This window comes from Scomber japonicus, chromosome 15 (assembly GCF_027409825.1).
Source record: "Scomber japonicus isolate fScoJap1 chromosome 15, fScoJap1.pri, whole genome shotgun sequence".
NCBI classification, from domain to species: domain Eukaryota; kingdom Metazoa; phylum Chordata; class Actinopteri; order Scombriformes; family Scombridae; genus Scomber; species Scomber japonicus.
The window spans coordinates 16,566,343-16,591,150 of NC_070592.1; the positions used below are offsets into that span (position 1 = coordinate 16,566,343).

At 39.5% G+C, this 24,808-nt stretch overlaps 2 protein-coding genes across 3 annotated transcripts in view; both read left to right on the forward strand.

The window, feature by feature from the left end:
• The window catches only part of LOC128373685 (beta-2-microglobulin-like), a 65,207-nt gene that overhangs the window by 3,160 nt on the left and 37,239 nt on the right, over positions 1 to 24,808 (forward strand). The window lies entirely within an intron of this gene.
• cap2 (cyclase associated actin cytoskeleton regulatory protein 2) lies at positions 1,319 to 24,690 on the forward strand. Of its 2 annotated transcripts, XM_053333814.1 has the most exons (13): positions 1,319 to 1,604; positions 7,374 to 7,505; positions 7,602 to 7,689; positions 9,679 to 9,756; positions 16,061 to 16,204; positions 16,925 to 17,010; positions 17,829 to 17,934; positions 21,344 to 21,533; positions 22,221 to 22,384; positions 22,608 to 22,731; positions 22,853 to 22,935; positions 23,258 to 23,401; positions 23,518 to 24,690. In XM_053333814.1, exons 2-13 carry the CDS (start codon positions 7,384 to 7,386, stop codon positions 23,599 to 23,601), a joined length of 1,413 nt encoding a protein of 470 aa, XP_053189789.1. In that variant the 5' UTR covers positions 1,319 to 1,604; positions 7,374 to 7,383; the 3' UTR covers positions 23,602 to 24,690. The 2 variants fall into 2 exon arrangements, with proteins under 2 accessions (XP_053189789.1, XP_053189788.1); XM_053333813.1 differs by lacking the exons at positions 1,319 to 1,604; positions 7,374 to 7,505 and having other exon boundaries at positions 7,594 to 7,689.

Sequence of the window (24,808 nt, forward strand, 5' to 3'; positions counted from 1 at the left end):
AGACTTCAAGCTCAATTTACTCATCATGTATCAGCTGTAAACAGTGACTTTGTTAAGAAGTAATGAATAATTTGAGTCTTTGGCCGTTTCGGTCAATATCTGGCCTTTTACAGACCGAGGGTGTGAAATCTAACAAAAAATGCAGATTTTGACATGTCTTTTTAAATCTTGCAAAAAGGCGCAATACTAAATTGTGAATTTCCCCTCTAAAAGTGGTGGACGATGGAGGCATTTACTTGAACTGTGCAGCTGTTGTCTTTTTGACCCTTCCGTCTCTGCAAAACACCAGAGCTCGGTCCGCTATTTCAGTGAGTTAAGTGTATCTCACTATAAGAAAACATATCATCATACAATATGTGAGCATCACAACTTGGTTGTAGCCTGTGGGGACAGAAGCTGCCAGGACTTCACTGAATATGTATCTATGTTTTGTATCTGTGTTTTGTATACAGGTCTCTGGTATTCAAAACCAGAGAGGCCACAGAAACTTTCAGTCCAGCCTCTTTCCATCTTTTGAGCTCCCAAAATGGGTCTAGCTGCAGATTGTCTCACACACACTGGCACTTTAAAAGGGAGGCATGAATGAATATTTCTCCTACACTGGTTGTGTGCACTGGTACTCTCTTCATATAATAAGACTGCAAAAATAAAGTTGGTTGAATTTGAATTGATATTAGTTGTGGTGCTTTTTTACTTTAGGTGTTGACCCTTGACCCCTGTGAAGTTAGGTAAGTTTAATTGATTTAACTTGAGCAAATGTTTACTCTCGCACTTTATTTCCCTACTTACTTGTTGATTACATAGCTGTTATACAGTACACTCATTGCTTCAGTCAGTTTCACTCAAACACTTCACAGATTTCACTGATTAGTTGTGTTACTTTTCTGTAACATTTAACAATTCCGAAATCTAATTTGTTTTATCACAGAATCTTTATTTTATAAAACACAAAAGAGTTGAATCCATCATAAACCTTAAAGGGAAATTTCCTCATCAGATATTTATTTTTTATATTTTAAATAGACCTGCATATTAAAAATAAAAATGAGGTTAAAAAACAAAAACAAAGGCTGTCAGTATCCAGAGTGATAGACCTGCTGTTGACATGAGGAGGGGAGACGTGAGAAGGGGACTTTCTAGGATGGAGGTCAAACTATTGTAACTCCTAGAGACTCTTGATTATGATGAAGATGACGAAGATGATGCTGACCCCAATGTAGCTAAGTGTCGTTCCATACCCCTAGAGAGGACCCATGCAGGACTTACATTTCCACAGCCTCAATCACTGGGGTCTATTTTTAGCAGGCTGCTTGTCTGAGGGTGCTATGTTGCTTGGGAGGTAAATGTCCGTCGGCCCCAGAGAGGAGATACTGCAGCACTGAGTCATGGTCCTGCTCTGTGCGCGCTGTGAGGCTCTCAGGTTCGCCGTGTTGCTTAATTAGGACATCCCGGAAGAGTCCCGGTGGTCCTGTGCGCAGCTGAGTGACGGGGCTGGGAGGCAGGGGACTGTACGGCAGCAGCAGAAAGCCACGAATCCGTCCCGGGATATTGACAGCCACAACAAAACATCCCGACAGAAATCCACTGCGGATCAGAGGAGGGAGGTAAGTCGTCTCTGTACTGCCGTGTTTATCACTGAATGTGAAGTTTGGTGTGCTTTGGAGGGGGATGATACCCTGCTGTGGGGGTGTCCGACAGAGATGTAGGCTATGCGTTTTTGCGCAGAAAATCTTCAAACAAAGTCATCTTCACCTGCGCACTGTGTCCCAGGCTGGCACAGAAATGGCGTTATAGGGAAGAAAATCGCTTCAATTGGTTTTTAATATGTTGTTAAATCTCCTATGTATTTGAGGGGAACGATGATCTTGTGCAGAGCAGGTGATGCATCACAGATTGGACTGAGGGGCGGTGAATATCGTGTCAGCATGTGGGCGCCATGTCATGTTTTATTATGGTGGGTCGGTGTTGATCTCATCTTCCGCCTCGCATGATGGGGACCTGACATCAAAACCTATATGAGCTGTAGTGATGTGTGAATGTGTTTGAGTTCACTCTTTACCACCTCGAGGTCCATTTATTGGATGCTGTGAATTGCTCTCCCATGACAACTGATGAAGTGGTCAAAAGCTTCAGAACAGCCACTAAATGGACCTTGAGGTAATATTGTTTTGTCTATACATTCTTTGAATATAAGATCAACTGCCTCAGCCTCTAACAGGCCTATAAACACATCATAAACACTCTTCAAATGCTGTATTTCAGGTATCTGGCCTCTATAACACTGATTTTATAGCTTTTCTTTATTGTCTATTAACCTCAATATATTTAGTATATCATCTTTTTAGATTTCACTGTATACTTACTTTCAATTACATTTAAATGATCTATTTGAGTTGCTTTTGACGATCTTTTAACACCACACCGAGAGGCTACTGCAGTTTTTTTTGTAGACAGCTCATCCTGATGATGTCACAGTTTCCTGTTGTGATGGCTACATAAACAGTTGCAGCACCTGTAGAGTAAACACTACACTGACATACAGCAGTTTAACCTCGATCTCCTCAAGATCACAGCACACCGATAACTATACGTTAGAATATCTTACATTACAGTTGGCCTGTAGCAGTACAACGCCAGGCTGTGGCCCAATATAGCCTCAAAGATCAGATACCAGGCTAGAGGGTTCAGGAGACACATGCGGGTCAGGGTGAAGTCAGTAATAACTTTCCACTGCAGGAACATGTGCGCTTTCTCAGCTGTTGGTTGGAGTCTGGGGTCTTTATGTGTCTGTGGTCCACCTGTCTGCAGCAACAGAGAGAGGAATGTGTTCAATCAGTGGAGACAATAATAAAGCCTACTGAAACTCACAGGCAGATTAATTATGCTTTTTGTGGTTGTGTACTTCATAGTCTTTGTGCCTTTGTATATAACTGTATTTCTAAGCTTAATGGTTTGGACTCACTCTGGTTCCCATTCAGTTTCTGTGATCGACTGAATATAATAAGTCTATACAAGAAAAGAGAGTCACATGTCTTTGGCTAAGTCTTTGCATTGCCATGGTGAGTTTGGCTGGTTGACAATACAGTCAAAGCAGATGCTGACTGTTTCTGCCTTATGCCTTTAAACAAAGTCTGACATTATTATTGAGTCAGGCAGTGATTGAATAAAGTATTATGGACTTGAGCAAACATTGTGGTTGATTCAGAGAAAATTATGATCACAACTTCATTTGAGCCCAAACCTTATGTCAAGTACCGCCTTCTAAAGGGGTTTATAAGTTGCTACTGATGCTTTATTGAGGTTTAATGCATCAAGCCTGCAGTTGCAAATGTTAGTAGTCATTAATATATATATATGTTTTTTTTAAGATTTATTTTTTGACTTTTCTTGCCTTTATTTATACAGTAACTGGTAGAGATGCCAACAGGAAACAGAGAGAGAGAAAAGGAAATAACCTGCAGCATAAGTCCCTGGTCGGATCCGAACCAGGGACGCTGCGATTATGTGGCATGTGCTCTAATCATTCGACCACCAGGGCGCTCCAGTAGTCATTAATAATTAATTATTGTAACCTTTTTAATTGTGTTAAAAGTAACCCAGTTAGAATCAATCATGAACATACTGGTCTTTCTGCAGATATGATAGGGCAGCAGATGGCTTTGATGCCAACAACATGTTGGATAACAACAAAGCCTGTGGTATGGACTGCATTAATGCAGAACATTTAAAATATGCCAGCTATAAACTCTGCCCTTTGCTTTCTATGTGCTTTACTGGTTGTTTGGTTCATGGTGTTCTGCCCAACTCTATTATGTCTGTAATATTAGTGCCTGTGCTTAAAAACAAGGCTGGTAATCTCAATAGTATTGACAATTATCGGCCTATTGCATTAGCCAGTATTTTGTCTAAAGTACTGGAGAGAATACTGTTAACAAAGCTAGAAATGTATGTCCTTACTACTGACAATCAGTCTGGTTTTTAAAAGAAAACATGGAACTGACCTGTGTATCTATGCTCTTAAAGAGATTGTATTCAAGTACACAAGCCTGAATTCATCTGTATTTCTATGTTTTATTGATGCGTCCAAGGCATTTGATAGAATTAATCACGAGAAATTATTTGTGAAATTGTTAGATAGAGTTAACCCTACATTTTTAGTGAGAATTTTAGTGTTTTGGTATGCCCATCACGTTTCAGGTCAAATGGGACAATGTGTTAGTAACGGAGTGTGACAAGGAGGAATTTTATCTCCTATTTTATTCACTTTTTATTTGGATGAATTATCAAATCAGTTAAATAGGCTAAAAATTGGTTGTCTTGTGGGCAACACTATTGTTAATCATCTTATGTTGGTGCAATAGCTTGTATATCTTATAATATGCATATTTGTTTGTATTCTTATTGAATCTCTCTTTTTATACTTTTTTTTACTGTATGTTGTGTTATATGGACATGTGTCTGCAATAAAGTTTATTATTATTACTATTATTGTTATTAATTCATTAATAATCTATTTATAAGCCACTAAGAACATTGTAACTATTCTTAATAAATTATTCTTAAAATAATTGATGAAGTCTGTGGCTTTAAATACTAATAAGTTGTTAATACATGGATCCAGATGTGCTGTAGCTCTTTTCCAGAAGTTAAGTGGTCAAACAGTCTATTTAAGTGCTTCACTGATAAACTAAATTGTTGAGAGACAAAGCAAGTGCCAGGAGTAATGCCAGCCAAGGGGGGATTTCTTCACAACCTGGCAACCCAAAATTTGTCCAGATTTTCACAAACTGGCCAAGTTTCTAAGACTGGCATTTAATGTCTGCTTAAGCAAAGATAAAATAAAACATTTTAGTCGTCTTGATCAGTAATTAATGCAGTGTGTGCAAACAAAACTCAAGGATTCAAGGATGCCTAGAAAGAAGAGAAGAAAAAGATGTCAGAAATTAAGCCACTTAAATAATCTGAGGCCCACTTTATTCAGGTGTCGGCAGTTTTCTGACATCCTCTTTAACATGCCTATTGGCTCCTGATCCAGGAGGTCAGACCAACCACACAAGCAGCAGGCAGACAGGGAGGCACATCACAGTATGAATGCTTATAACTGATGTAGAAAGCATTTTTATGACTTATCAACCATCAATAAAGCTTATTTACAATTTAGATGTGTGATGAATAGGGCTGGGTATTGTTTAAAAAAATACAATACCAATACCAGCACCCTTAAAGTGATACTGATATCATTAGAGTACAACATTCAACACTCATATGAATGAAAGCAATCAGTTGTGTAAAATGTTACCATGCCTCCCCATCCAAATGGTTTATACACAAAGACATTTTGAAAGTGTTCAAATTATTGAAGCATTATTGTAGCATTTCTCTCTCTCTCTCTCGCTCTCTCTCTCTCTCTCTCTCACTCTCTCTCTCTCTCTCTCTCTCTCTCTCTCTCTCTCTCTCCCTCTGCTCTCTGCTCTCTGTCTCACAGAAAACAACAAAGACCACTATCGAGAATTGATTTTAAAAAATACGTTAACCCCAGCTCAAACTCAGGAAATAAATCTGATAACACTCCATCTAAGCAATTTTCCTGAAGCAGGGGTGGTAGCATTGGTTCAAGTCCCACTTGTTGCACATGATCAGACTTTCATGCAGCTCTACAGGTTTCAAGTCTTACCTAAGAGAGCTGCTGTGACCCAGAGAGCAGAAATAGCAGCTGAGGCCCGCAACAGGCATCTGGCACCACTGAGAGAACTCTCCAGAGAGATGACGCCCATCAGGCCATTTGCTGCTCATAGCACGTAATTACTATACATCATTTACAAAGATTACACACAGGGAACACAATCTAGTCAGTGTAGCCTCCTTATTAGTGCAGAGCGTCATTGTGTTTTTATACATCATTTTGTGAAGCAAATAAACTGTCTCATCATTGGATTTGGTGTTGGACATGCAGGTAGCAGGTGTCAGATTAGGAAGTGCATGTTACTTAGCAGTAGTTTGCAAATGGAGACCTTATACAAACACGCATTTGGTTGCTGGATTGAATTCCACTCTGTTGACGAATGAATATTGGAAAGATATCTGCATTGCCTCATGATGATGCATATGGCCGCTCACTTTTAAAGAGGGAGATACGATGTGGTTTGTGTTGCTGTCTTGAATGTGTTTCAGTGGCATTAAGTTATGGTGGGAGATTTGTTTACATCTCAACAGTAAGTGAACCTTGTCATTACTGTCTACACTTTTTTATCTTCGTCAGGCATCCGTCCACAAGTGTCCTCTTTCTAATAGGGTCATCAGGGGGACATCCAGGGTTATTGAGGTCACTCTGTTACTGACACATCCACCCTGATATATTCACATAAGTATTGCAGGGTAAAAAACTTTAAAAGAAAAGGTTCATCCAAAAAAGGACCAAGGGATATTTGCTCTCTAAACTTTTGGGTTTTACTTTTAAGTTGTCTTCCCAACTTCTATAAGACTGCTGAACTGCTGACTGTTGTTTAATTTTACATAGTAGGATGTAATGTATATTGCTATACTGGCTGATATTGAGTGCAATGCTATTTAACTTGTGTTATGTAGCTGGATATCTAATGTACATATATATGTGTCCCTTGTGTTTTTGCTGCTGTATTCAACACTTGAGCCCAAGACATATTGCCCATGAGAGACAATAAAGTATCTTATCTCATCAGGAGCACTTAGGAGCATCAGGAAACAGCTGATAAATACCATCAAACATGTTCAGTGCTACTAATCAGCCTAATTGATGCAATCAGCTGGCATACTTTGTTTGGTTTGCTCCTGATTATGGTTTTGAAGTAAAATGCTTAAAACAGCAAATCTCCTGGTTTATACATTACCTTTGGCTATCACTTGAATCTGACTTCGTCCAGTCTTTAAAGTTACTGTAACAGATATTTTTCCCAGGCCCTTTAATACGTGTTTTTCCACTGCACAAAATTCTCTGCCTCTCTGTCCCTGCTTAATCCAATTGTGTGCTACAGTACGTTCATGTGTTCAGCTGAAGAGGTTGTGACTTCAACAGATAGGACTAGACAGCTCAAAGAGAGACTGTGTTCACATAAACCAACACTGCACTGACTTCAGGTATTTTCACTGTCTGAGACTGGCATGGTCTGGCTTTCTGAAAACTAGGAGCAGCAGGATGGGAAAGTTGGACCACTTATGATTGCTTTCTGACCTCCATGTTGAGACTGTTCAAACAAAACGAATCCTCTGGGATCAATAAAATATAATAAAACATCATCTAACAAAAGTAAAAATGAGATCAGAGTTTTGATTTCAGCTCAGATGGCACACGCTCAACTACAAGACTCAGATGTTTGTGTTCCCACTTCTGTTTCTAGGTTTGTCACCATGGATGGTTTAATGGAGCGGCTGGAGCGAGCTGTGACTCGCCTAGAGCAGATGTCCGTCACAATGCAGTCCAGTGGCATGGCTAATGGGGACTGTGTCAACAACATCAGTGGAGGCAAGTCTGTGATATGGACTTGGCTCAGGGGTTTTGGAGTTCAAAAAAAGTGTTGGATACATTTACATTCATCTCTGTGTGTATTTCCAGGTCTATCTCCCTGTGTGGAGGCGTACGATATGCTGATGAGGGGTCCAGTGTCGGAATACCTGAGCAACAGCAAAGCCATAGGAAGCGATGTGGAGACACATGTAAGGGCTCACCCCAAAATTCAGACACAAATCCAACACAAATGTTGGCTGATAAATGATGGATCACTTGTTCATAAATGCACACACTCATGCATGGCCCGCACCAGCTGCTGTAGCAGATGTAGCCACAGCTGTTGGCCTAATGATCTACAGTTACAGTACAGGTTTGTCCATCTATTGTTCATGAAATCAAGTAATAATCATGTGCTAAATCCCAGACATTAAAACATGAGCCCTCCTTTTAAAGGAAATGGCTGGAAATGTTCTGTATCTTTGTTACTGTCAGCAAATCTCGTGTGCAGAGCCAAACCAACAATTAACTCATCCTTGTGTCAGTGTGTGTTACCAAAGCCTGATATATCTTATTCCTCCGTGCTGTAGACCTCTGTTGTTGTTCAAAAACATTTAAAAATACCTCAGTAAGCTACACCACTGCACTGCATGTTCCTTCAACACAAAGAATATTGTTAAGAGTTAGCTTCAAAGATTAATAAAAGTGATCACATTTTCAGTGTCCAGAGACTAGTTTCATGTACTTCTGATTTTGTGCTACTTTGTTCTTAGTTAAGAATTTCAGCACAAAGTTAATACTTTCTGATATGTAGTACAACAAACTAGTGACGCTCTGTAAACGGAACGGTTTCCCGCACATGCTCACACAACTACTCTCTAGAGACTGAAAACATGATTGCTGTCATTAGTCTTTGGAGCCGTTTCTAAACAAACTAACGTGGCTGTAATCTTCTGGGTGAAGGAACAAATCACCCAGTGATGTAGTTTCACTCATGTTAACGAGTTTTGGACAACAACAGAGAGCTATTGCACGGATTAATACAATATGTTAGACTTTGAATGCAGTGTTGGTTTGGCAATGCACATGAGAATCAGCAGCCTTATCCTTTAATGTTAGAGCTTCGACGTTAGCCTCTTCTTTACCCTCATTAACCCCTCCTGACCGTCCAGATGTTACCCTTAATTTTGACCGGTCCTCAGTTTTATTCACTAAATAACTTGATACTGAAACGAGATCCTCTAACTCAAACTCATTTTTGCACCTCAGTATGAAAGTAAAGGCATGGAAGCTCTTCTTGAATGTGAGCTCAGACGGATACCAGAAGAGCAACTTGTGCAGTTTCTCTGTGCCAACCTTTATTTCATGGGATGGAGATTTATAAACAAACAGGATTATCCAACTCTGTTCCCACTCAAATATGCATGTCCCTGTAAAGCCAAAGCATAATAATGTGTGTGTATGTGAGGTTCATGATGTGTATATGATAGAAAAGGCTTCCTGTCCTTTACAAAGTCAAGGATGGGAGTATGATTGAACTTTGACTTTGCATTCATTTATCAAACTGCTAGTTGAGCACCTTTTCCTATTTGGTAATGACCCCATACTCCCTCTAGGGCTGTAAGTGTGTTTTGTGGTAAGCTAGTTGGCAATAATAGCTGTGTTATGTCCTTGGAATAGATCCAAAACAACAGTGAGTGCTCCACAACAGAGGGTAAAGGCAGTAAGAAAGAAATTACAGTGAAACATAGAGGAAAAAGCACTTCTGCCTCTGTACCTTGAAAAAGATCTGTATCTCTACAGAGAGTGTGTGAGCAAGCAAGAACCAGAGGCACTTTCTTTAAGTTTGGAGAGCTCCTTTTATGGACAAAGCCTCCCTGGTGGTTCCCTTGGCCCGCAACTGGAGGTCTCCTCCCAAACACACACAGGACACGGCTGGTTGGGACTAAGCCAACCTCTGTGTGTGTGTGTGAGTGTGCGTGTGTGTGTGTGTGTGTGTTTAGTGTGCATATTTTTATATGTTTTATTCAGATTTACTTCCTAGAGTTCTGCAGGCATTATAGTAGAATGGAAAAATGTTTTTTTCAGGGAAGTTCAGTCATATATAGACACAATATATGAATGTATAGGTTTTTACACTCCATAAGGCTTGTATTGTAATCTTAACCAATCTGACTTTGACCCTTTGTGATGGACAGGCTCAGATGGTAAACAAGGCTCTGCAGACTCAAAGATCTTTCCTCAAAATGGCTTCTACACACCAAGAACCTGCACAGGTACGTCAGCAGAAGATTACCAAGTGAACACACACACTGTCATCAGTTTTGACTGCAAATGGTGCTCAATGTTTAATGGTGATATAAGGGGAAATTTCCCATTTTTTTCTAAAAAAAATGACTATACAATGAAAATCAATATTTTGGACAATAAAACCGGTTTGCTATTGTGAATATTGTAGGAAAAAACAACTACTACATCACTCAAAAGATCTCATATTTAGGAATGCCAATGTGCCAGTTATTCCCTACTCTTCCCACATACCTATGGGAGCTAAAACGTTAGTGTGTGTGTGTGTGTGTGTGTGTGTGTGTGTGTGTGTGTGTGTGTGTGTGTGTGTGTGTGTGTGTGTGTCATGGCATTGACCATGAACAGCATTATCCCTGGAGTTCAGCCATGAATCTTGTCACATGTTATATGACATCTCTCTCTTCCCTTATTTCCTGACAACTCTCAAATGTCGACTCATGAAAAAAGGCACACAATGTCCTGAAAAAAAGACTTACAAACTAAAAGTAGCTTCAAGTTCTGTTCTGTTTATGCAACTTTACTGTTTACTAACTAACCCTAAACCAAAGCTTTGTGCAAGAATGACTTTAACTGCATGATCGGCAATAGTAAGTATAATTTAATGGTTATTTAATGATTTATTCTGTTACCTTCAGTCATCTTGTCATAAACAGTTAAGCTTATGCAAATTATTATCCCACTTTTCATACTGTTCATGTTTTCTGCTAGTTTTTTAGAACCCAAATTACAGCAATAGTGATTATTGTTTTATGTGACATTAAACCATCATTATGAATCGTTGTTTGTGTTGGTATTTAACAACAAAGTTGTATAAAAGCTTTCAATTAATTGCAGCCGGTGATGCACAACTCTGGTTCAAAATGCATCAAAATGTTTCACATCAGCCCAGACAGATACGTTAACTGTATGTGGGTCCCTGCTGTCCGTCTATGTCCTCCCCTCCTGTGTTCCCCAGCAGGCCGGGCCGTTCACAGAGGGATTATGCTGCTCTTTGACTAAGAAAATGCTAATACAACACATTCCCAACATGTTCACGTATAGAGAAGGGGGAGCGAGAGAGAAAGCTGTGTGTGTGTGTGTGTGAGAGAGTCGATATGATATCATCCCATTGGCCTTCTGTTTGTGTTGTGTTAGTGTGTGTGTGTGCGTGAGTGTGTGAGTGTGTGTTACAGGGTCTGCAGAGCCCACCAGGAAGTGATTACTCCCTATCTGTCAGGTCACTGGTTGAGAGGCAGTGAAAAGAGCATTCAGTGATTGTCAGAAATGCAAACAGAGAAAGAGTGAGGGTTTTACACAGCGAGTGAGAGAGAGGGACTGACCCAAGAGAGGGGTTGGGTGAGAGAGAGAAGACAGATATGAGGAAGAGGAGATGAAATTTATCATCGCTTTCTCTAACCCTAATGGGTCATTTAGAAATGCACAAGGATTAAATCTTAGAAATGATGACTCCCTAAAGACTTGACCTCACTTGAGGCTTGTCTCACATGGTAATAACAATAAAAAGACACTGCACTACCACAAACTTGGAATATTTAATGATCGGCCCAGTGCATTGAAATGACTTGATCTCAGCTATAACTGCATATTTAAAAACAAAATATTAAAATTCACATCACTTTAATTGTCAGCATTTAAAGACCTGAACGTTTTTCAGTTTAATCAGAAGTCTGCTTATGAAAACTTGTGATTTGACATTGACTTGGCCTCAAACACTTGACCTTTTTGACAAGATTGAAGTTTTGGCTTGGACTTGGATCCAAATGACAAAAAACTGCATTTCACGATAGGAATGAAATTGCATTTCTCTGGGGCCAAATCTGCTACATTTAACATTAAATGATCATGTAATGTAATCCAAACAGAGATTCAAGACCAATTTTGATTTTTGAAAGCGTTCAACAAAAACACATCTTGGGATAAATGGTAGCGATGGAAAAGATTCCCATGTTTACAATGTGAGCCTTCATGTAACAGGACACCTGAAGACAGCTGTGTGATTGCAAAAGTTTCATGTAAGGTTTACAAATGCTGAATCTGAATCGTCAGATGGTTTGTTAAACAGAACAATCTGAGAAGTCGTCCATGGAAACTGCTTAGAAAATGGCTGGCACTTTCAAAAAGGTGACTACACGAAGCATCCGTCCATCACCGTCTTACCTTAAAAAATGTTAATGTTAAAGTGAACGGTAGTTACAAGCCAGGAAGAAGTAATTATGGTAACTTGTAAATGGCCGAAACTTCAACTCCAACTGGCCATCTCATAACAAACTTCTTTATCATTTATACTACAAGTGGTTCTGGACTTATTAAGACTATTTTCCTTCTTCCTGAACCTTGCAAGTAGACAAAGATTAGGCAGAAATGACAACCCCCTTTTTAATTACAGTAACTGACACAACAAGAACTTGGCATTTATCCCAGAAGTCTCTTGGGTGATGTAGTCACTGAGTGCCAACAAAATAACCAGTGTTTTCCTTATGTTTGTTAAAATCCTGTGATTCAAGTTTACTTGCCAGTACAGTCAGAGCTACCAGGTTAGCTTAGAGTATGAATGTGAAACCCAAGTGTCATGTTTCCTAAAAGGCAGATTGAAGAAAACATACGAGAAAATCTTTCATAGTGGAACTGAGGCTTACATGGGACATCAGGACTATATACACAATCAACATGACCTGCTGCCCTTCAGTAGACACACACACACACACACACACACAAAATGAGTTCCCGCGCACACACACACACACAAACCACAAATGCAAAACTTCCCAAACACACACACAGACACCCTCCCTCATTCATGTCTATATCTGTAGTCCTCAATACAGATCAGGCAGAGGTAAAAAATTGTGTGTGACTCTGGCCAGTGCCCCTTTTGACACTCACACACGCACACACACACACACACACACACACACACACACACACACACACACACACACACACACACACACGCACACACAGAGTGTACAAACTTCTGGCCTTTCTCTCCAGCGCAGCCCTGTTGTGCTCCATGACTTTTTATGGGCATGTTCTATATTTGAGCCTGTTGTCAGTGTGTGTGTGTGTGTGTGTGTGTGAGAAAGAGAGAGAGAGGCAGGAGAAAGTAAGCCTCTCTCTCATGTGACCTCAAGTTGGCCTGTTAACTCGTTGTGTGTGATTATGTGAGTGTTTTTCTGTCTGTCCCGCTGGCTCTGGCTGTTCACACACTGCCTTAAAAAACCCTCCTACAGCTGTTCTCCCATTGTCGCCCTCCACTCTCTACCTTTGATCCACTGCTTGTATAGGAAGTCAAGGCTTGGACGCTGTGCTGTTGTAACACATTGAACACTGAATAATGTGATCCGACGCATTTGATCCTTTTGTCGGCTCATTCTGTCTCTGTCTATATTCGCCACTTTTACAGTGCACGACTCGACTTTATTGACTACCAATGACGACACATCCACATTTGCATTTACAGAAATATTTTTTTGGTAGACTGAGATCTTTGTAACTATATTGTCTTATTGTCTGTAGCTGTTTCTTATTCTTGTGAATGGGCGGGGATATTATGAATCACTTATGATTCATATTGTTTCGCTAAGCTAATTTCAAAGTTTAAAAATACATCTGTGAGCACTAACATAATTTTTCATAATATTGTGACTTTAATAATAGTAATAAACTAATAAACTAATAGTTTTACATTTTGGAAATATGCAAGTTTGATGAAAAGATAAATATTAAATGTGACGTTAAAGCCAGCAGGCAATTAGCTTAGCTTAGCATAATGACTGGAAGCAGGAAGAAAAAGCTAGCCTAATTCTGTCTGACAGTTAGCTGTAGTCCAGCTCGTAACCCTCGATAAAACCCCAACTTATTTTTGTTAATGGTTTAACCCTTCCAATTGTCTGCAGAGTAAACAAACGAGATAAAATGGGCCTCATTTGTCATACATTTTCACGTTCCTGTCCTAAAAGTCTCATACTTTTTCTGTGAGGTTGCTGGTACAAGTGTTCCAAGGGGGATTCATCAACACTCAGCCAACACTCAACTCAAACCCTTAGTGAAGAAAGGCAGAGACTTGTACAATAGTTCTGGACCATTCATACATTTTGTGTGTACAGAAGAGAACAAGTACAATAAAAACTGGTGAATGCCACAAATTGTTATAAAATGCTCGTATCTGCCTTTTAAGAGCATATCTGAAGGAGTGGTCCTTGCATGAGGCCCAGTGTGTTAGTTTGTTAGCTTCAGAGGTGCTGGTTAGTGGATTTTGTTACCTTTGGACAGAGATATGCTAACAGTTTCCCCCTGCTTTAGTCTTTATGCTTAGTTTAGCTAATCACCTGCTGACTTAATTTACAGCACGCAGACACAGGAGTGGTATCAATCTTCTCAACTAACTCTTGGCAAGAAAATAAATAGAGTTTTCACAAAATGTCAAATCAATCATTTAACATACAACTCGTGGTTGAACTGACAATACAAATGAGTTTACAAAGTTTTCTCAGTTGAATCTGTCTGTCAGTCACTGCAGGAAGAACAAAGGCAGCGTTTTAATGCAAGAAATAATGATTCACAATTTTATCACATTGTATCAGTTTCAGTGTTTCCTGTGTGTCAGTGTCCTCCAAGATAACTTGTGAATAAAATGCTGTGCTGTAGCTGACTCATATTGGAGCTTCCCATCACCACATACATTAGACCTTCTCTGCTCTACTGTCATAACAGCAATGTAAATGTTTCTTTGCTCTTCAGTCTACACAGGAATGTTGCTGTTTTTGTTCCCACAAGAGTCGTGGCACAAAATTTCCAGAAATGTTAGTAGATCCTGAGCTGGTAAATCAGTAAATCAGGGTCTTACATGGACAAATTGAATCTGGCTCCTGCTCTGACATGATGCCAATGCAGAAATTTACCAGCGGGGTTACAGATCGGATTACAGCTAACGTCCTCTCTGCATCTCCCGCTCAGTCACCCTCTCTCCTCACAGCCTAGACATATCGTTCTCCCTCCACACTGTGAGGGGAAGCCCACACCGGGATCTAGGCACTGACTCAGAGGACAAGTTAAACTTCCAAACAACAACATGGGAGCCATGTTGTTGTTTTGTAATGCAGCGGGAAATGTGATGTGATTGACTGTTTTCATGAGATCATGACTTCGGCTCAGATTCAACCCTCCTACATTCCCATTTTAAGGACAGGAGTGTTTCAAAGCTGCTCAGAGACCATTATTAGCTAGATTTAGGGAGAATAAAAGCAGCAGGAGGGGCAGAGAAAGGGGAGTCTGTCTCAGTTTATGGAGATCATGTGCATCTGATTGGGGGAAGAATTTTTAAAAAAGAGGAGAAAGTTTACTTCTGTTTTTATTGATCTTTTGCAAACAAGCATAAAGTTACACATGCAGACATCTGCATACAGTATAGTATACAAAAACTGCACATGTGCGCGCGCGGACACACACACACACACACACACACACACACACACACACACACACACACACACACTTACACAGGATGCGCCAGGTTTTTGTCATTCTTTGATATCAGCCATATTCACTTGTCTTAATGTGTGTATTGAAACCAGCTATTTCAACAGCATCACATATTTTTCAGAGTGTTCCTCTACTTTGTATCTGAATAAAGGAACATGTTCATTAACAAACATTAGATATTTCACATAGCAACCCATTGGCTGCAGTTCAGAGTAAGAAAACTGTAGCAGCAATTTGGCAATGAAACATTGTGTTCCTGAATCTATGTGTGTGCAGGCGCATGTGTGATAGGTAAACTGTAAACACTGGAGGAGAGGTATGCCTTACAAGGCCAGAGGGATCTCCCCATGAACCAAGGAATGTTTGTAGGAACGGAGCGAAGGGGAGGGGAGCTGGGAGACGAGCTATACTGTAGCAAAGATCTGGACGTTCCAATGGAAAAAGGCTCCGGCTAATAAAATTAGTTACTGTCCTGTAGCCTAGTTTGGGAATTACTGGCTGGCACAGAGAGCATGGCTGGTACGGGTGGGGTTGATGATGCATCTCAAAAAGTTTATCCTCTTATTAAATATTGAAAAACATCTGAAACATGTTGGATTTTCTGCATGTAAGAAGCTTAATTCAATATAATATGATGTTTATTGGCCTCAATCTCCTCTTTCATCATTTGCATTCTTCTTCTTGCACCAACATCTCTTCCTCTTTTTTTCTACATCCTTCTCTTCTGTTGCCCCTTCCTAAACCACCCGCCTCCACTCTAAACTTCCTCTTGTCTATGTGTTGCACCTGCAGATGGAGCTTCATGACCTGCTGAAGCCCATTTCTGATCACATCCAGGAGATCCAGAACTTCCGTGAACGAAACCGTGGCAGCAACCTCTTCAACCACCTCTCAGCTGTCAGCGAGAGCATCCCAGCTCTGGGCTGGGTGGCTGTGGTAAGGACACATAAAAAAAAACACACACACACACACACACACACACACTCATAAATCAAGGGTAATGTGATGAGAAAAGTGTGACTCATAAAATACATGTATGAAAAATGTATAATCTTAAACTGACAGGAATCCTTGAATATAATCAAAAAGTTTCACTCTTTGATCAACTATTGATGCATTATAATAGACTATATTAGATATCAGTCTGGCATATATAAAGTAATTTAAAGTCTAATGTTTAACTTAACCACATTGGAAAAACACAAATTATGATAAAATATGTTATGTTATGTCGTACACTTGAGATTAATTAAGGTCAGATTCATAAACATCTGTAAGAAGATTGCATACAAATGGATAAGAATGAAGTCAACATCCTGTGTTCTTTTCTCCCTGCTACAATACGTAGCGTTTTTCCCAATCTGTTTTCTTCTCTGTTTCTCGTCAATACAAAAGTCTTCTTCTGAGTTTTGTGAAGAATATAATTTAGATTAAGATCAAAGTTTATCCACTTGAGTTCTTAAATAAAGAAACTCTGGAGCTCGCTCTGGTCAGTGTACACTGCTGTCAAGATACTTTTAACAGCAAACATGTTCAATTCAAACCTTCATTCCCGAGATATCACTGTACGAGCTCTTCAGCTTTTTACTCTGAAATTAAATCTGCACAGTTAGTATGAGTTTTGATCTTTGTTTCTAATAAAACTGAATCTTTCAGAGTCAGAAGCCCGGTCCTTATGTGAAAGAGATGAATGACTCTGCCATCTTCTACACCAACAGAGTGCTGAAGGACTACAAGGAAAGGTAAATATATGTTTTTCAAAACATGATAAGTAATAACATCAAGATCTTTTTGTGAAAATGTAACATATAGAAATTCCTGAATTGTCATTTAATGGACCATCACCAGTGATTTTGCTTCTACTGTAACTATAGATCACATATACTTTACATGACTCCTGACACTTTTGCAAACTGTGCCTGAGGGTCTCAGAGTTTTCAGTGGATTCTTCTTTTTTTAAAGAACCAGTGTATAAGATGTAGTGGCATCTAGCTGTGAAGTTGCAGATTGCAACCAACTGAATACCCCTCCCTCTCCCTCCCAAGCATGTAGGAGAAATTACAGTGGCCACGTAACGTGGCCATGATTTGTTTGAATAGTCAGTAGTGAATTATCATAGCAGTATCATAGCAGTAATCTAACAAAAATGAATGCATAATAATGTTCCTGTGGTGGATCACACAATTAAAGCAAGTCTCAAGAATTTTCTAAATAGATTTTCATATTTAACTGAAATAAATAAAAACAAAATATTGCATTTTGTGCCATTTAAGGTAAAACAAAAGAAGGAGGAGCATGTTTAGCCATTTTGCATTACAGCCATTTAACTCAAACCAGACCTGAAGTATTATTTCAAACAAAAACATGCATTAGGGAATTATGTTTTTATGATTACAGTAACAAATTCTGTATAGCTACAGTATAAAGTTTAGCTGCAAAATGCTGCAACGTTACTTCTATCCATCATCACATCTGGTTCCTTTGCTTTACTCCTTATTTTACTGCTTCCCTCATCCTCTGCTTTGTTTTCATTTTACCATCATACCTTTGTCTCCCCCAGCGACAAACGCCATGTGGACTGGGTGTGCTCCTACCTGACGATCTGGACCGAGATGCAGTCGTTCATCAAACAGCACCACACCACCGGACTGGTCTGGAGTAAGACTGTAAGTGCACTACTTATGATTTATTTATTGTGACTGTTTTTTGATTATTTTTCCCTTTGCAACAACACTATACACACATTCCTTCTGTTCGAATAAGCATGTCAACATCAAGCATGCTTACACTTTCCCCTCCGGCCGGTATCCAGCACTTCTCTAAAACTTCACAATAGATTAGCCAGAAAACAAGAAATTACCTCTTTAACATCTTGTTTGTTATCTCAGCAGTGTTTGACTTTAGTTTTCCATTCGCAGGCCTTGATATTTTTAAATCGGAGCTCAAATTAACTCCCCTATTTGCGTATACTTCCATTTTTAGTTATGGAGTGAGCCGGTTACATAAATCACAACAGAGAGCATGAATGAATGAATGAGCTTCTCTCCAGTGGCTCCCGCAGTTCTCCCTAGAGTTCACAAAACCTCTGACACTGCTAAACACACTTCTGTTTATGGATGTGTGCTCAGGGACTCCTGATGGAGCACTCACACTCACTAGATCCCAGAGATTATGATGACTCGAAACCAAATACTGCAACACACACTTGACCTCTTTCTCTTGCTAGCTGGAAGAGATTTTTTCTCATCTTTATTCATGCAGGGAACGACAACTGAGGCTTCTCTACATTTTGGCTTCTAAAACTCAAACTTGTAGTCACACAAACACACATAAATGTCATTTCATGAAACAATAGTTTAACTTTTGGGAAATGCTTTTATTCACTTTCTTGAGTTAGATTAGCACATCAATATGACTCTCATGGGTGTACTGTAAATATGAAACTACAACCTGGAAATGGTTCACTTAGCTTAGCATAAAAGACAAAACAGGGGGAATAAACTAGGCTGGCTGAGTAAAGGTGAATATAAATCACCAAATGACAAAATAGTGGCAGATAACCCTTCATAAATCTGCATTCTATTGTTTTTTACATTGACTTTTGCACAGATAAAACAAAATACATTAGGCAAATAGGTGAGGTTTAGAAGTGCTTGTTGGAGGATTTGCTTACAGTCAGGCTAGCTGTTTCCCCGTTTCCAGTCTTTATGCTAAACTAAGCCAGCCGTCTCCTGTAGCTTTATATTTAAGAGACAGATATGAATATGAGTCTTCTTTAACGTCAGATTAAAACCTTAAGTGAAACTAATGCTGAACAACTGTGCTCACATGTGTGTTTTCTACATGCAGAAACTTGAGAGCCTGCAGAGGCCGTGTGTGTCAGCTGTCGCCCCTGCTGTCAGGCGACAGAGCTGAAGTGTATATGTATGTGTGTGCGCGTACAAGGATGGGAGTGTGTGGTACTAACAGGTGGCCCTCAGGGTTTACTTGAATGGAGGTTTTCTTCATAGAGGAACCCCGACAAAGGGCCTATGTACACACACAGCTTGTGCCTGTAACCTAAACTACAGGGCTGGTCCCCCCTTCAACACAGCCGTCATCTGCTGCTCAGATTTGGGTTTAGTGACACGCTTAACGCTTGTATGCTCACTTGAGTTTTCAAATATTTGTTCCAGCTGTCCTCTGCAGGCGCTTTTACGCAATTTGTGGTGGCCTCTGACCAGATAAGTACATTCTGGAGGAGAGAAGTAAAGTGACTTTTGACCACAAAACAACAGTATGAAGTAGGGCTGCAGCCAACATTTATTTAAAAAAAATTCTTTAAAGTAATCATTTCGTCTATAAAATGGGAGAAAATGGTGGGCAAATATCCATCACAGTGTCCTAAATTCCAAAGCAACATCTTCAGATTGCTTGTTTAGTTTGACTAACAGAACAAAAACCAAATATACTCAAAAGGGAAGCAAATCCCCACTTTGAGAATCAAGAAACACATATTGTCCAGCATTTCTCATTTAAAGTCACTTCAATTATTAATCAAATTTATTTTACAGTATATTTTACTATTATATAACAATTGAAAATGAAATACATCCCCAAAAACTGAACAAAATGGACCAAATGCCCCCAAAATTTTAAACAGCCTGACAAAGAAGCTGTATTTATCTGTGCTCATACAAACATGTTTGTGTATTCACATACATGGACAAACGCAGTGGCAGACATGAACACAAAGAGGTAGTCAGACAGTTTTACAGCCACGCATAACACACACATGCTCATACACACACACACACACACACACACACACACACAAACTGGTTCTAATCCAGAGGTATGCGCTGAGCTGTTTAGTGTAACAGGTCTGCATTGTTCAGCAATGATATGCACGACACATGCGCCTCGTGTCAAAGGTCAAGTAATCTCAGCTGTAGTCAGAAGCGCGTAATGTGACAGTTCAAACGTCTGAACGTCTGTGATTGTGTGTGTATGTGTGTGTCTGGCAGCTGTGCATAGTCTTCAGACGGCAAATGTGTGTGTTTGCTGTTCATTGTACACATCAGGGTGGACTGGAAGTGACTCGATTACAGGACCTGATTAAACCTCAGTACAAACTCATATTGCTCAAATCTAAAAAAAAAAGACATCCCACATTTTTTTCTTCCACATCACAAATTTTACAAAGATATTGACATGTCAGGCTGAATATTGAGGACTTGTAGAAAATGATGTATGAGACGTCTAAAAAATGTCCTTTTAATGAAATGGTGCTGCAATAGTAAAACATGTAGTCTGGCGTTTTAATATTTCTTTGTGTAAATATCATGCAGCTGCAGTAAAGTGCTGGAATAAGATATAACCGTAATTGTAAGTGGCTTTCCACTGTCACTTACTGCAGGTGCGTGCTGGTGCAACCTTTTGATGCAACACAATGTCCCCACAATTCCTGTTGCTTTGCTTCATTTTTTGTTTCCACACATAAGCACAAGAAGGTACAGCACCTCCGGTTGGACAATCAGGTAGCCTATTATTCAATACTGCTCCTATCTCCCAAACCAGCCGTGCCTCAGCCACGGTCAAAAAACTGTTTGCCTCAGTTCACACACACCTGGCCTCATTAACCTGGCTGTATAAATGAACTCCCACAGGAAATTGCCACAGCGCCACCCCCAGTACCAACAATGTTAACAACAACAAAAATAAACACACACATACATAAATGGCTGTTACAGTAATAATATATACAGTATGTGGAATTAACATAAAGAGATAATATATAAAGCTACCGTTTCGTCTAATCTCATCTCAGCATTTTGTATATTAACACTGTTTATTCAAAATAATTAAATGTCTCTTTTGCCATCCGCATGTACTCAGAACATAAGACACATGATGGTCTGTCACATCCCCTTAAGTGCTGTTAAAGTCTTCTATTCTATTGCTTTAAGATATTTCCTATACAATACTCCCTCTGATGGAGAGATTTGTTACTACACCTGTTATCCACAGAACACCTCTGCAGTTTCTCTCATGAAAAATGCTGCTCTCTAAAATTCAGTGTTCCTCATCCCACAGGGCCCCATTGCTCCTTCTTCTGTCTTTGACGCCCCCACTGCCCCTGCTGCTCCCTGTCCACCTCCACCTCCTCCTCCTGGTCCTCCTCCAGTCTTCACAGACGATGACTCCCAGCCCAAGTCCGGTTGCCCGGCACCCCAACACTCAGCGTTATTCGCCCAGCTTAACCAGGGCATGAACATCACTAAAGGTACATTCACTGTTGAGTTATTTTCCCCTATCTGCTGTTGTATATCCTGACCTTCCTCATTATGTCCACGCAACTGATGTGACCACACAAGTGTATCAACCTCAACCTGTTTCTTGAGGATTTATTTTTGATTCCCTGTTCCAGATATACTGTATGAGTAATTTCATACATTTTATAAATATTTAGGCACCCTGATCAGCTAAAGTTCGATTTGAACACTTCCTCTGTGTGCAAGAGAGGACATCAAAGACTCTCTGCACTCTGGAAACTTGCCACGTTCCAGGTGGACAAATCACTTCTGACTTTGTTTTATAGAGCTTTTATCAAGTCAGTTTTGACATTTTCTGTCATTTGCTGGTATGGAAATCTCCCCATCAGAGATAAGAATGCACTGTTAATGATTGTGAAGGTGGCCAACAAGATAGTGGGAGTGGAGTTTAGCAGTCTTGCAGAATTTTATAACAAGCAAGTGTTAAACAAAGCAATTAACATTTATAAAGACAAAAGTCACCCCCTGCATGGAGAGTATATGCTTTCCTCCTTTATCCCTCTATCCATCCAAGCACTGAACGCACTTTATAGAGGGAGATAGTCTTCATCCATCCTAGCCCCCCGTCCCTGTCCCTGTCCCTGGCTTGGACGTATTTATTCGTATTTATTAGTGTATGCCTCTCCAAATATCTATAGGTCTGAAGCATGTCTCAGATGACAAGAAGACCCATAAGAACCCAAATCTGCGCTCCCAAGAAACACCGACCAAAAACAGGAAACCCGGGTCTGGGAACTCGCCCAGAGCAGCCGTTCAGAAAAAACCCCCTCTGCTGGACCTGGAGGGGAAGAAATGGAGGGTGGTACGTAAAATGTTTACTTCCTCTGTCAGTGATGTTTCCAGAGGTCATTAAACCTATCATGATCATTTTTTTCGTATCCATCCTGCTTCCGACTCACACACATTTACTGCATTTTTAGCTACTGCTGAAACTTTTTATGCGCTAAGAATCAGTTAAGTCATTGGTAGTGTCTCACCTGTTATGTGACAGACTGTTGACTGAATCTGTTCCCTTGTTGTTTTAGGAGAACTTTGAGCAGAAACACGACTTGGTGATCGAGGAGACAGAGCTGAAACAAGTGGTCTATATCTTCGCTTGTAACAACTCCACCGTGCAGGTCAAGGGAAAAATCAACTCCATCATCATCGGTGAGATGATGGAGAGCTGAATCAGAGCTGAAAGACCATTCATGTGATATTTTATATATGTATATATTCCCAAATGCAAATATTTCATTTTCCTGATCCTGTGTGTGTCAACTCTCTCCAGATAACTGTAAGAAGCTCGGTCTGGTTTTTGAGAACGTGGTTGGGATTGTGGAGGTCATCAACTCAAAGGCTATTCAGTTACAGGTGAGAAAAACTTTTTTTTTAAAGATTTTGTTGGCATAGACGCCTTTATTTAGCAGTAGACTGACAGGAAATATGGCAGAGAGAGGGGGGTGTGACATGCAGCAAAGGACCTCCAATCAAAATGTTGAAATATTGGCTTTAAAAGACACAATATTTCTAATTTAATGTCAGCTATGTGTCTAAATGGATCTTTAACATTTTAGGCTACATTTGCTTTGAATGCATGAATCAGCTGGGTTATAGTCACATTTTTTTATATCTGAAAAATAATTTTGTCATATCAAGTGTGTAAAAAAACAAAAAACACATTGTTTCACTGCAGGTGTTGGGTACAGTTCCCACAATGTCCATCAACAAAACCGAAGGCTGCCAGGTCTATCTGAGTAAGGACGCCCTCAACTGTGACATCGTCAGTGCCAAAAGCTCTGAGATGAACATCATGATACCAACAGGAGACGACGACTACGTGAGTGTCGGAGATAAAAGCAGAAAAAAAATATCATTACATTAAAGAGTGTGTATTAATTAAAGTCTTATTGTTTTACAGTTGTACTTAGAGTCATTTTCTCTGTCATTTCACAGAGAGAGTTTCCGGTCCCCGAGCAGTTTAAGACTGTTTGGGATGGCTCCAAACTGGTGACAGAACCCACTGAGATCGCAGGCTAATTGATACATTGTCATCCCCACCACCATCTTCATCATCATCATCATCACCTTTGCACATAAAAAAAACATATTTCCGTCCCTCTGATTTCTTTGGATCTCAGAGATATAAAAGGGATTTTACACGTCAATAATCTGTTAATCAAATTGGTGTTGCTGTATTCATTTCCTGGTAAGATGTTTCTCAAGCACTTTTTAAAACAGTTGATTGCAGTGAACCAGCCATTAAGTCAATTGTCTACACGTGTCTACAAAACAACTGTAAAAATGCACCACAGGAATACAATAAATACACAAACTAATATACAGTATTTACCCTTTCTTACATTTTCTGTGCCATAGCAACAGCAAGGCATTTATGTAAGAATATTTAACATATAGCAGTATTCCCATCTTCAAAATAGTTTCTCTAAATGCTATTAGATTACAATTATGATCATACATGTGCTATATATGCTAGTATGTATATGTATATACTCAAAATTATGTGACAAGCACAAACAACATTCAGTGGACAAGCGCACAACAATGATTTGGAGTCACGTGTAAGATTCTTGTCTTTTTTCTATTGAATGAAGTGTCTTAGTTACCTCTTTATAAATGTGTATAGTGCATGTTAGTCACATGATGCTATTTCACATAGTAGAGTTGATGCTACACTACTCAGTAGTACTATTGCATAAACAGCAGATGTCACCATCTTACTAATGCACAGTGCTGAATGTAAAATGTAATTAATCCGTTCAGATGAATGTAACAGACACACAATTAGAGACAACAAATCAAATGATGACAATAATAAACTGAATATTCACCTACTAATTTCTTTTAATATTTAGATATCAAGTTATGAGCACTTCATTAATAAGCCTTATAATACTGAAATACTTAATAACAGTTCACATTTGGCCACTGCCTATTCTCTATATTACTTTGTACCGTATATCACCCTGTTTTGTATTAACATGTAGCACATGGCACCAGCATAAATGAGAAGATCATTTACACCATTAGTACTTTTCAAAAACTTTTAATTTACATGGAAACAATTTGATGTAACTATCATTTTTCAAATAAAATCAAAACCCTCAATTCCTGCTTGTCAGTGTCATTTCTAAAAGGAGTTGCACTTTGTGGGAGTCACAGACCAGAGGAAGAAATAGTGCAGTGTTGAAAGAAAAGAAAGGATGTTTTTAAAGATCTATAGATA

Coding starts and splice junctions, on each gene's coding strand:
- cap2 (XM_053333814.1), top strand. CDS start 7,384: ATGGATGGTTTAATGGAGCGGCTGGAGCGAGCTGTGACTCGCCTAGAG. Junction 7,690..9,678: donor GAAGCGATGTGGAGACACAT/GTAAGGGCTCAC, acceptor TGTGATGGACAG/GCTCAGATGGTAAACAAGGC. Junction 9,757..16,060: donor CACACCAAGAACCTGCACAG/GTACGTCAGCAG, acceptor TTGCACCTGCAG/ATGGAGCTTCATGACCTGCT.